The following is a 14,168-nucleotide window of genomic DNA, read 5'->3' as shown; positions in this document are numbered from 1 at the left end:
TGGAATACTGGAAGTGCGGCGTTAAACCAAAAACAATGTTATAGAAAATAATTCTTTAACTTTCATGATTTTGTCGCTCCCAGTACATGAAGAGGAGGATATCCCCATGTTCACTTTCTTCATTCTTGTCTTGAATTACCGATCCATTCTATCGATATACGGCACAGTCATATAGTATCTACTTTTTAAGGATAGTCTTCAATAGCTTCTAAACAATACAAACCGTATTTGTATCCAACAACTTTATTGCTAGATGTAATCAACAATTCTACTATACCATCAACATCAACAATGACGTCAGGAGACGCTTATTTGTACTTTATTTACCTAAACTAGTCATATGGGAAACAGTATTAAATAACATCACATTTGAACAACATTGCATATATCAACAGCAAACATTTGTTACAAAATCCTGTACCAGCGGGAACAGATATAATAAAATAACACCCTTCGAAGGAAGAGAGTCCGTCAATATCTGTGAACAAATTCCGAATCTAAAAAATGCTTCCTTCGGGTTGTTGAAACCAATGCTTCATAACCGTCCCGTTCCATAGGGAAGATTTGCTCTCTCCCTTCTGGCCTAGAAGAAAACATGTTTGAAAAAGACTTGGTCACGGAATCTAGAGTAAATGACCAATCGAATGTGGTATGAAGTGATTTTCTCTAATGATCATCTCACACGCAATATACACATACGACCTTTAACAAGGACTTCAGAACAATAGTGTGTTAATTGCTTAGTTAATTGTAAATTCGTTTTGTAATGTATAAAAGGGGCTTGGGCGCGTCTGTCCTGTTCGTTCCTATACATTGTTGCGTTTTAGTACAAGTAATTTTTCTCTCACTTATTGGCTTGGCAACTTTTTTGGAAACCACATGATTGGTATTTGGCATACTCATTTCACAATAATATTATATATTTTGTCTACAGACTTCCTCGAGCCGGGTTATATGGAATGAAAATGTTTTTATATTAATAATTGATTTTTGCTTATAATATGTCTACAAAACTAAGTATTATATTTTGAACACGTTCTTCAGCTGAGGTCAACTCGGGGAGAACAAGACAACGTGATATGCCGACATCGGTAATCTCCGGTAGCACTCGTTAACCTTCGGCGTGAATGATCTTCCGATAGGTTAATGTGACGGAAGTTGGGTTTACTCTGTACGTATATCAAAATGCAAATTGAAATTAATATGCATAGTACGTTAAGTCCGGTAAAGAAAAGGACATTGCTTTTCTAGAAACATTTAATCGCAGGAATACCAAAATTGATGATGATGTTCACAAGTGCTACTGGGGTTGATATATTCCAGGAAAGTGCACAGTTTATATAGTAAGTTTCCTACTTATCAGTCAGTACTGAATGGAATCATCAACCTTTTCAAATATATAATGGACTAAGTTTGCACATCGTTCCAAAAAATCACCCTACTGCGTTTTTGTGTTGACGCACGGCATTTTTAATTTGAAATTTGACATTCGGGGGAATCCTTACGAACATTATATCAATCTTGACGTAATGTGTGTCAATAATGACGTAATTCACGAGGAGACTACCCCGCCACGTAGGTTAGTCTTGTCCTGATTTTACGGGGATTCCACCATGATGATATTCATTTTTAACTTGACATACGGCAAGTTCCTCGACATACGCGATTTCCATTTTTGACGTACGTCGTTCTCTATGAAGATGTAAAAAAAGAAAAAAATTCTAACTGGACGTACAGTGTTTTTATCTTGATCTTATCAATTTTGGCTTGACGTATGATGTGTCAACCCCAACCTACTGCATTTTGGTCTTGTCGTACGGTGTCAACGTACCAGACTGTTTTAATACACTACCCTATCTCACTACACTTAAACCTTTACGTATGATGGGCAAGGAAAACAATTACGACAACCCATGCACCGTTGATATGTCATGATGTGAACGTATGAAGCATAGATACACTCCCATGTATCTCATGTTAAAATGTTATGTAGATGAAATAGTAGTTCCTACTTACACACAAACTTGGTACATTCAAATAACATCCATGATGGTCTAGAAATAAAAATCAATATCAAAATATGAACGTACGAAATAAGCTTTACAATAAAAATCCTTTCACAGTATTGTCCTCTAGGATGAAGATACACAATTACGCTATCAATGCGAAATTTCTAGTTTGTTTGATTACTTGAAAGATCGCCAGAGATTCACATGAAATGGTTGAATATAACACTATGTCTACCGACTTACCTAACACACGCCAAGACACCTACATATTCACGTGTACGTTGATACGGACACATATCAACTTCATTGCTATGGAATACACTCGTATATTTAACCACGTGTACATTGCTAAACTACGATCTCATCTAGTGTTGTAGGGTACGTAAGCGTACTACCCTTAGCCTGTCACGACTAACCACTGTCTTGGTTGGAGATGGAGACCCCAGTGAATACAGTATTCATTTACACAAACAGGACAACCATTTTTTTTGGCATGCGCGATGCGCGATGACGTCACTTCCGGTGGCTGATGTCCGGTCTGGTGGCCATTTTGGTTTTTGGAGGACATTCAGTCACGTTCTTGATAACCGCTCCGCATCATATTTCATTGAAAACCATAACCCGCACTTACGAGAGAATTTGTGAGGTTGTTGTCCTACCTCCAAAATACAGCTAAGTCACAACCAAGAATCCGAACAAAACAATTAGCTATTGTCATGTTCCGTGGCGTACAGCTTCATACATGCGTAGGCTGGTCGCTGTTCCCAACAATGTTGTTATCCTTCACAATAAGTTCATTGCATTCTGGTATAGGGCTCTTTATCACCTGCGTATCCATGCCCTTGTTTTTCCTACACTGCTTAATGATCCGTGAGATCTCCTCGGCTGGGGGTGCAACGATGACAATTATTGCCATGACAATGGCCCAGATTTGAGTGAATGTCACCCACATAGAAAACTGGGTAAAATCCATATTGGGAAAGCTAGCCATGATGCAAGGAATCACCAAAGCGAAAAGGGCAATGGCACAACTCCCAGCGATGTAGGCTGTGGTTTTGGCCGACTTGAACGCGCTGAACATCTGGTCGAAGGATGGTCTCCCTTGATACTCGTAGCCCTTCAAATCCTCACGGTAGTTCAACTCCCAGGGGTTCAAGGGGTTGTCGATGTCGTACATCTTGTACCATTCGTGATTCTCGTCCTCGGTGGACGAGATCTTGTGCGTCATCAGAGAGCCAAGGATGCAGACGATGAGGCTGACGCCGAAGCTGCTAGACGTCCCAGCGAGGATGGCGTAGTCTTGGACAGTGTTTAGGAGGAATTTGTTGAGACCCCCTTCATAGAAGGACGCTGCTATCAGTGTAGCGCTGATTCCACACACGAGCCCGCATAGACTGCCTAGTGAAAAGAAAATAGGAACTTCAGCGTCCGTGACGATATCGCATGACGATACATACATACATATTTTGTTGTGATGGTGAAACGAGTTTCTGGCAGCAAACATCATATTATGGGAATATCTAGCACCATGTCGTAAGTGAATGAGTGAGTGAGTATAGTTTTACATCGCTTTTAGCAATATTCCAGCAATGATACGACGGGGAACACCAATGGGCTTCACACATTGTACCCCTGTGGGGAATCGAACCCAGGTCGTTGGCGAACGCTTTAACCACTAGGCTACCCCAACGCCCTTATGTCCAGGATATACACATACCAGACTCAGACCATGTTACTGTGTGTAAATTTTGTTACTACTCAAGTTACAAGGAATTTAAAAATTATGCTATAAGGTGAGTGAGTTCAAATTTAACGTCGCATCGGCATTATTTCAGACACATAGCGACTTATGCTATAAACTAACACTAGTATCCTAGTTTGGCAAGTTACATAACGAAGACAACTCTTGGCTATTTCACCAATCATTCATTTTGGTCGATTACATGAAGCTAGTTCATCGCCATGTGTGGTTCTCGGTATATAATGGTCCAGCGACTGTTTCAATTTGTTGAAATATGGAAAAATAATTTAATATTTTTTAAAATATCGAGATGCTTATTTCAAGATGACAAATATCGTAACGTTTATTTCAAGATGAAATGATCAATAATACCTGCAATAAGCCCTTTCCCCGTGGCCTTCACCCACAGAATGGACAGAAGGACTGGCGGGAAACAGGGGATGGTTGCTATGGCGCCGGAATAGAAGATCCAGTTGAGATCCATGCCTGATTCGAACACAACCAGTCCCAGAGGGATGATGCCAATCGTGACCCAGACAATGCACATGTTCTTGAAGTTAATGAGGTAGTCCTGATATTCGCGGTACTTGCCATGTGTTGGGCATTTATAACTCTCGGTCGCCGAATAGGACTTTTTGCTACTGTATTTCTGCAAGTCCGTCACACAATGGTGGCAACGAGTGGCGTCAACGCATGCGCAGAAGTCCTCTCCGTCATTGTTTTGTTGAGTCACAGCTTCACGTTTTACCCTTCCGCACAATATACAGTGCACGCTTTTCAAGTTGTATCTGTAATGTGTGATACAGGTAAATGAGTGAGTGAATATAATATTCATTTTTTTTTCTTATAAACATGAATAGAATATATAATACATACGATATTGTAAGCAATGCCACGTATGCTCGAGATTTATTTATTCAAAATAGTATATAAAACGTTAACGCCAGAGAATAACAAGTCTCGACTATCCACCGAAACAGATTACATCGGCGTGAAAGACAAAACAGCGGTGAACTTTATATAAATAAATCACTGAAATTCAGTGATGACACCAGGGCCCACTTGCACAAAGCGATCTTAGCGCTAAGATGATCGTAACTCCCATACTTTAACATAGACTTACAATAGTCGTAGCACAAAGATCGCTTTGTGCAAGTGGGCTCAGTTGTTCGCGAAAACACGTCGATTTAAAGTTTGTAGACGCATTACAAACTACCATTGCTGTATATGGCGTCATGCTATCAATCACTTACGATAACGTCATAATTTGACGTCAGTTAGACTGATAGTACAGTCATGGAAGGAAATATAATGAAGGAAATAGTCCATTACTACAAGTACAAGAAAATATCCTCATCCCTATGTCACCTTAGGGACATTTGCAGTCGTAAACATGGCGGCCATACATGAGGGATGGAACTCGAGACAAAGTTTAATCTACGTGGACGATGTCGCACTGACCTGAAGGGGTTGATGTATGTCTGGTAGATGTCGTAGACGATGATGGAAGAGATAGCCATCACCTCTCCCGACCCCGTCGACATTAACGCCATTGCTCCCATAGTCAGGACAAGTATTCCTCCCGCCGACCCCAGTATCTTCTCCGCTATCAGGGGCGTCACCAGACCTGTAGATGACCATTTTCAGATAAATTATATGTCTAGGTTCTGAGAATACTGGACAGAATACTGAAATTAGGAAGTACTCGTATTGTTTACTTTTAGCTTAATACTAGTGTACATCTATCCGAATATATGAAATGACGAAATAGAAGTTTTTTTGAAAGGCATTTAGAAGTGATACACATTAGCAAGAGAATTTATGTATGTCAACTTCTTTATTATGAGGAACATAACGTTTCGGATTTCATGCTTCTCCTTCATCACCTAATGGAGTAAGCATGTACTCCGAAACGTTGTGTTCCTCAAAATAAAGAAGTTGACATCCATAAATTCTCCTCTGATGATGTCAAAGCAGAGATGCATAGTACTTCGTGCTGTTTTTTCATATTTTTTAATAGTTTTGTTGAATCTCATAAATTTACAGTTACTTTCATTTTAACGCTCAAGCATCAAGTATTCACAATTTTATTTTACATTCAACTGTAGAGGGCAGGGCATGGAGACTTGAAACTTGGATTTGACCAAATAACAAACTTTGCCAAAACATTACTTAGGTGAAAACAATCACGAAACATTGCAAAGTTGGGTCCAACACTATGATACTCGTATCAGATAAATCACCATCGAATAACCACTTCTTGATTGATTACCCACTATCTAACATGGGTGAATAATTTCTTTTGCCTATCAGTTTACTGTATATAAAACCTGTCAAAATTACCACTTATGAGATAACATCTGAAAATTAAATTATGCTTGTTTAGGTTCTTTCGGGAACGATGTGTTTTGTACATATCAATACGATTCTTTTGCAAATGAGAATTATGAGATTTAAAGGGATCGTGAATTCTAACTGAGAGACAAGGATTACATGCTGTCTGGTAATATTTACTATAATTAAAGAGCTGATGCTCAACTAATGTTCAAGATAATTTTGCTGCAATCGCTAAATAGGTCAATCGTCTCTATCTTCTTGTCACAAAGATTACATTTTTTACCGTATCATATTTATAAAATCTATAATTAGTTCACAGATGTTACAGCAGATGTAGAATTGTATACTCGAATTATTGGAGCACATAGTATCAGAAAGGAATGCTTATAACAATTCATTAAACTATGCTGGAAAGTTCTGTTCCTTCAAGAATTTTTTTCATGTTAACTTTGTATATATTTGTCCAGTAAAGAGTTTTAACATATTCGGTACCGTTTGCGTAAAAACAAATCCTTAATCACATGGTGTAAACATATATACACAAATGTAGCTATTAATGTGGTTAAAATTGTTGCAAATTAACATATTAACTTCAAATTAACTGTCTCGTTTTTTTGTTGTTTGTTGAAAGACCTTCATAATGCCTGTCGAACAACTTTATATATCGACCAACCATTTCTGACACATTTTAAGAACAGCTTAAAGATGTTGTTGTTCATGTATTGGTAGTTATGTCTGGACATTATCAGCCAATTCTGAAAAGATTAGCCAATGTTTTTGACTGTCCAACTAAAAGTGCCAAAAATATTTCCAGAATCATAAAAAGATTCTGTTAACAGGAGAGTCCATTGTACGATTCCGACGATAAGCGTTTATGAATCACCATCAAATAGAAAGGATCCCAGGTGTTCTCGAAAACTAAGTGTATCCTGCCCACCCGGTGGCACCCGTCATAAATACATGCAAACCTAAGGCAAATTCACGTTTATGGTACAAGTCAAAGTAAGGAAGTGCTTCGGACATTATTTTTGTTACTGATGCGTCAAATTTGTAAATGTACCCCACACATCTACCATAAAAGGTTTTGAAAGCTTTACTGAGGCCTTGAAACCCTGACAAAACAACTTTTGAGCAAGATTCGTATGACGCTTTTTGAAGTCGCCGTGGAAAGAGCATGGTCGATTGCTCTTTCTACGAAGATTTCAAAGAGCGCAGTAACAAAAGGCTGGAAGCTGCAGGAATATTGCTCGACATAAAGGGAAAGTTGAAGTCATCTCTCCTTTCAGTCCAGTGGAGGATTTTATGGAGACGTTATCAAAGAACCTAATAATTGATATATTTTGTTATTATAACTTTACTCCATAGTTGCCATATTGGGAAAAGTCACATTGTGACATCCGAACCATCTAAGAATAGCTTTGTGGTGGCCCAATAATATTACTATCCAGATTGAAAAGCCATCAAGTCCCCATTTCTATCCGATTCTGAATAATATTCCAACATTTTCAAATTGGAATTTCGGTGAACATTGTCCAGCGTTGTATTTCAATTTAATTTCATAATTGCACCAAATTTTCACCTTCATCTATTTCTCCCGGAAGGAGCATGTGACTTCCGTTGGTGGAGCTGATGGCGAGGTAGGCCATCCCTGTCGTCGTCGCCATCGTTGAAGGGATGGAGAACCACATGAACCCTGCCAGGATAAAACCCCACACGCCCTGCACGGGCTTGGCCGCAATCCTGCTCTGCCAGGAAGCCTGGTCGCAGTACGTGACAGCTGACGACACGAACACCTCGATGATGCCGTACAGGAACGCCGACATGGATCTGAAGGAGAGGTAGCCGTACTCGGTGTCGTCAGACGCCTTGATGCACGACACCGCCTCGTACATCTTCTCCACGTTGCCTACGCTATCAAACTGTGATTCGGAGTTGTGGAGGATCTTCACCACGAACACGATGAGAAGGATGAAGACGAGGCAGGCGTTGAAGTAGGAGACGTAGAAGGTGGTGCCAAGGCCGCCGATGAGGGAGTAGGAGCCGAAGAGAGTCGCCATGATGAGGACTGAGAACTCGTCCGAGGTGTTCTTCGTGAGGGACTGAATGACTGCCTGTCCAGCAAGGATGATGCCGATGGTGATGACGAGGTTGGTGAGGAGAGCAAACACGCAGAACACCTTGTGGGCCACGGAGCCGAACCGTGCGTGAATGATCTGCGAATCGAAACATAGATACTTTAGTATATAAAAATGTATTAATGTGAGACACGTGTCAAATAAGGCGACCATTTGAGAAATGGTACTTTGTTCTAGAAAATACTGGGAAACATTCTTCCGGATCAGGTTTAAGAAACAATTATTTGTTAACTGGATTTCATGAAAATAAAGGTACTGTGTGTTCCCAAAATATTGTTTGGCTCTTTCTTTCAGAGGAAACATTAATCTTTCCCGAATCAGTGATTAAGTTAGGGATTATGGCCGCTTTTAGCAATATTTCAGCAATGTCAAGACGGGGTACACCAGAAAAGGGCTTCACACATTTTACCCATGTGAGGAATCGAACCTGGGTCTTCGGTGTGACGAGCGAACGCTTAACCACAACCCCAGCGCCCCGTCCTGAATCAGTGACTGAAAAAAGCTCACTAACATAATACCTAAGCATCTATCATCACACAGTAAGATAAAAGAGTACAAAGATCGATTTTAAAGTTTCTTAAGACCATCTACCATACATTTTGGGATCAGTTTAAGAAAATTCCCCACACGATATATGTAAATGTGTCCTGCTACAAATATCTTATAGCAGCTATAATAAAAAAACAGATCGTTACTTCATCTAGCCACATAGAACACGAGTCCGTTTAATTGTACGTGGCAACGAAGTGGTAACCACCGACTGCCTTCAAAGCGACTGGTATGACTTATGAATAATAGGAACTGCCATTTCGAAAGCCAAATCGATATTCACTTCAGAAAGCTAGAAAAATATAATCTTTAAAATAGCATTCAAGAGTTTTTTCCAATTAATAACGGAGCAAAGGATACAAGGAATTGGACATCTAATTCAATAAACAATTGGATGGTTTCGGAACGTCCTTTTAAAGACTTATAAATAGTACATAAACCCGACAAGTCAATAAGGCATTATACTGCTAAAGTGGCTTGAGAGTTTAAGTTACCTTCTCTTTTATCAAAAGAAGATAATGAATATGGACTAGGTGCGTTTCACTTTAAAAGTCTGTGATATTTTGTGGTTACCACGCCTAACGGTCATACTACCACGCATACTCTCATTTCTTAATTGATCCAAGATGAAATCAAAGATAAGGAACCGGCGCTGTCATAATGTAGATCTGCGTTAGTCTTGAGGCCATGTGGAATCTATGCTCAATCAAAGTTCATCAGTTATTAAGTCGAATCTTGACTACAGTGAATGGAGAATCTGAAAGCCATGGCGACAACCCGCGCCTATCACTTCGCCATGGCGGTCGATAACTAACTTACCTCTTCCTTGCCATTGACGTGTCAACTCCCATTAATTGCAAACAATAAGAGGCATATTTCAAAGAAACTCCATACTGAAGTGAATGTGAAGTGGGCAGAGAAGATTGATTATCAAACCGTGTTTCCGATTTCTGTTTGCACTTTGCGCCCCGCAGACAAACAAACATGGCGTATTTGACGCCTGAACGAGATCTCGCGAGTTTTGGCACTTACTAGCATATTATACGTGTAATAAAGAGATGTGACGATCAATTCATACTGTCTATCAATTTGACGGCAAACAAAACTACTTTCCTGCTGGTCTATAATTAGGATACGGTGTTTCAACATCGAAGAACAAAGGTATCGATCTGAAAGTGATTTGTTCTAAGATTTCCTTTACAGATTTATCGCCATGTTGTAAACCACTCACACCAAGGCTGACTTTTCCAACCAACAGTAAATACCTGATTTTAAATGACTCATTCATTGACATTTTGTTCCTTTTTTATTATTTTTCAAGAAGCGGTTTCAGATCGATAAGGAGGCTAAATGGGTCTTGTAACCTACATTATTTATTTAATCATCCAGTACCGAGGATATGTATACGGGCTTCCCTGTCCTTGTTCATCATCAAGCGAAAACACTCTTACGAGTTTTCGAGGGCGGTGGGGTCCCAGTGGTTAAAACGTTTATTGTAAAAAAACTGAACCTCTCATTGACCCAAACTCACATTCTGGTCAACTCGCAGGTTTTCAGTCTTACATCTGGTATGTTGCATTAATGATCCAGAGTATATGATAAGCATTTGTTTGTGAATCACTATCAAATAGTGATGATACCAGGAGTTCGCGAAAAGGTGAGCGGCTCCTGTTCCACGATGTTTGCAAACACATGCAAAGGCAAGGCAAATGTTCACCCGAACAAACACGGGACTATACACAAAGGTCTGGTGCAAACACGGGACTTTGGTTTGGTGCTGATTTAATATCTTGATCTTGTTGTAATTAGTTTATTGTGTTAAACAGGAAATTATCCCAGTTAATCGTTAACAGATTCGAGTTAGCAAAAGTAGACTTGAAACACTTTATTGGGCAGTCAGTTGGCCCAAGCCTTGTTTCTTTTTAACGTTCATCATAACCAGTCGAGATGGTTTCTTAGACAGGGGTCGATTGATAAACATCGACATGATTAAAGGAAGTCACCGAGCTATACCTAAAGCCTGGACGATCTAAAGTAACACGTGACCTATATATGTGAACATCGAATTCCCTTTTCTGCACGGCACACCAGTGTTATAACTGCCACGTTGGACATGTCAGCAGAAAAAACCCCAAAAACGTTGGTAACGTAGCCTCGTTTTGGAATTAAGCAGCGTTTGAAATGGGTTCTCGATGATTACCTTAATAAACAACATTAGAAACAAGGCAATGGCGGAGGTCCAAATGGGAGGTTTAAGGGAGACTAGGCTTAAGCGAATTGGCAGTTCCAGTGTATATGTAAAAGTTACAGTCAATGTGTAAAATGACTGAAATTACGCCAAAACATTTAAGTAATTTTACAATTATTTTTCCATTTAATATATTTTTATAACGAATTCCAATCATCTCTTTGCTCTTTTTCATCACCCAGAGCCTGAAAATGATAAGTTAATATACAACGAAAGTCTGTGTACATTAAAAAAATATGTTTGGGCTCCTAATCCCGGCATACTAAGTCTATTGTGGTGATTTTAAGCCCTTTTGAACTTCTTAATAACTTTTAGTCAATCTGACGGAATTTTTTATTTGAAATAACTGAAATATTTTTGGCTTTTTGCAAATTACCTTAGTGAAAATTTTAGACATTTCACACATTGACTGAAATATATGTACATCAATCAGTAACCCCTTATGGCACAGAAAAAGTCTCAGTTTCTCACAAGTCAGTAACTCGAATTGACAAGAGAGCACTGCTGTCCAAGTCGTCTAAGGCGCCGAATTTGGGCACGCCAGAAACCTATAATCGTAGTTTCGAATCCCTGTTCGCCCCGATTATGTTTCTTTTTGTTTGTTTGTTTCTTGTTTAATGCCACACTCAGCCATATTCCAGCTATATGAAGACGGTCTGTAAATAATTGTGGACCTGACAATCCAGTGTTTAACATCATAAGCATCGATTTACACAAAGGGAATACGATGACATGCATCACCAAAGTCAACTAGCCTGACCACCCGATCCCTTTAGTCGCCACTTACGACAAGCATGATATGCAGAAGACCAATTCTATTCCGGATCATCACGAGTACCAACTGCAATGTCGAGATCTAAACTAGCAATTGGCTCAGAACCGCAGAAACTTTATTCCCACTTAAACGTTTGATAATCACACTGGAATCGGTGTTTATTCCAACGGTTAAGGCAGATAAATGATGCATGAGTTCACAACAGAAGAAGGACATGATGTATTCTTCATCTCGCTTGATAGATATCGTACGTCGGCGAATTTGGATTGATTCAGCAAGTCTTCTTTCCGTGATATCTTTGATGTTTCTTCTGCTGTTGAGGCTATGTCCCTGTGGATGAAGTAGTTTGGGCTTACAACAATTGAACAACGGAGCAGACTTCAACCAGTTTTGAGTATTGCTGATTTGTGTTACAAAACCCGATGGCTCGGCAATATAGGGTTTCTTACAGATATGCTGGCTGGTCCTTTGGGGTGGGGGGTTTGGTTGGGGTTTCAGTTGATGTCCCGGATGATCTTCCTGGTGATGTAAGAGGACTTCTTATACAGAGTCTAATCTGCAGGAGATGATGATCTGAGAAGAGATGCGGTTGTGAATGATCTGGTGTTGACTAGGATCTGGCAGATATGTTTCTTCGCTTGTGGATAAATGTAATTTTCATTTGGCAGGTTACTGAATGGGTGAACACCGGTTCATAATTTGAAATGTTGAGCTCCGTTTATTTCAGGCAAGTCGGTAATCGATGTGTTGATTCATTGCGTCAGTTTAAGATGCAACTGGCATTGTCATGACTCATGAAGATCGAGATAATCCATTTCTTGACTTTGGGGTCATCTTAGTGAAAGTCACTCACTGGTCATATTTAGGTCTTGTTCTCCCCGGGCAAAAGGTGTTTCCTGTTCCGCTTTGTGACATCAGATCTTTTGATTGGTAACAAACCAAGAAACCGGTAACTTTGTAACGCCGCATATCAATACTCCAGATATATGACTGCGGTCTGTAAATAATCGAGTCTGGATCAGAGACAATCCAGTGATTGACATCATGAGCATCGATCCACGCAATTGGGATACGATGACATGCATCAACCAAGTCAGCGAGCCTGACCACCCGATCCCGTTAGTCGCCTCTCACGACAAGCATGGTCGCCTTTTACGTCAAGGTTCCTGAAGACCTGTTCCTCCCCGGATCTTCAAGGATCTCAACTTTGTAAAGTAGAGCTTTGTGACAAAGGGTTCCCGTAGGTAAATTCTTACGCTTTATATTTTTTCTATCTTTAAGTAATTACTAAGCTTAAAGACAGAGGTCAAAGAAGCAATTTTCGTAAAACACTTCTCGGTTACTTTTTGCATATAAGGATGTTTTAGGAAGCATATCACACCTTGGGGAAATTGTGTCATCTCAACATAATACAGCATATGAAATGTCACTGCCTGTTGAGTTTCCTCGGCCACTACCAGACTTAAAGTGAATGATGAGTATGGTCTTCATAATGTCGAGTGCCATTTGAAAGGTTACTTAGCTTCATACAATCAGCTAACACTGCAGTGTCCATAGTCGACTGTGTGCCATTCGATCCTTTAGCTTATGTGGCTTCTTGGACGCTGCAATATTCCAGCTATATGACGGCGGTGTGTAAATAATCAAGTCAGGACTACACAATCCAGTGATTGGCATCATGCGCCTCGATGTTCGCAATTGGGATACGATGACATGCATCATCCGAGTCAACGAGTTTGACCACCGAAATGAAATACTGTTTTTTCATCAGCCGTTTCTGCAGATTGCTTCATGAGGAGTGGCAGGTTGTCTGCATGCATTTAGTTCAAAGATTGATAGTATGTTTTGCCCGGTACTGTACAGTCTGAATGGATATGCCTCCCTGTACAACACATCTCTGTGGTCGAGGAATCATATATTTCACAGCTATGCCATGAGCTCAATTATCTGTAGAAAAGATACGATTTTATCTCATTCCATTGCATATACGTAATGCTATCATCTTTACTGCATTATTTCCTCTGTATATTTAAGAGATAAACATATTGTTTTTATATATAAAGTGTTACTGAGTAATTTTCCCCGTTGCGCGCTCTGTGCATGTGAACTCACATTCGGGATTGAGAAAAAAAGATGTTGATCAAGAAAAGTATCCAAAACGCTATGAAAAGTCATTCAGATTTCCGAAACCCAATGCCATTTAACAGCGTATTTCAACCAATCGGATACACGCACGCACGCACGCACGCACGCACGCACGCACACATTCATTTTACAATCAAAACTACCGTCCACTCCTCGAAAAACAAAACTCTGCAATAACCTGATGACAGATGACTCTTACGCAAGACTGATCCATCTGATCCAAATACAA

The 14,168-nt window shown here is 39.8% G+C and overlaps 1 protein-coding gene across 1 annotated transcript in view; it reads right to left on the bottom strand.

The window, feature by feature from the left end:
- Positions 1-254: 254 nt before the first annotated feature.
- LOC139450059 (uncharacterized) overlaps positions 255-14,168 on the bottom strand; it is a 50,689-nt gene continuing 36,775 nt past the window's right edge. Inside the window, exons 4-7 of the mRNA XM_071231698.1 lie at positions 7,667-8,300; positions 5,212-5,377; positions 4,123-4,538; positions 255-3,407 (exon numbers count right to left, since the gene is read on the bottom strand). Of these exons, the coding sequence (XP_071087799.1) occupies positions 2,746-3,407; positions 4,123-4,538; positions 5,212-5,377; positions 7,667-8,300 (1,878 nt within the window). The 3' untranslated portion in view covers positions 255-2,745. The remainder of the gene's footprint in view (positions 3,408-4,122; positions 4,539-5,211; positions 5,378-7,666; positions 8,301-14,168) is intronic.

The sequence above is a fragment of the Haliotis cracherodii genome, unplaced genomic scaffold (assembly GCF_022045235.1).
Source record: "Haliotis cracherodii isolate W230 unplaced genomic scaffold, xgHalCrac1.p SCAF_8, whole genome shotgun sequence".
NCBI classification, from domain to species: Eukaryota; Metazoa; Mollusca; class Gastropoda; order Lepetellida; family Haliotidae; genus Haliotis; species Haliotis cracherodii.
Note: the sequence above shows the minus strand (reverse complement) of the source record. Positions and strands in the feature narration are given on the sequence as shown.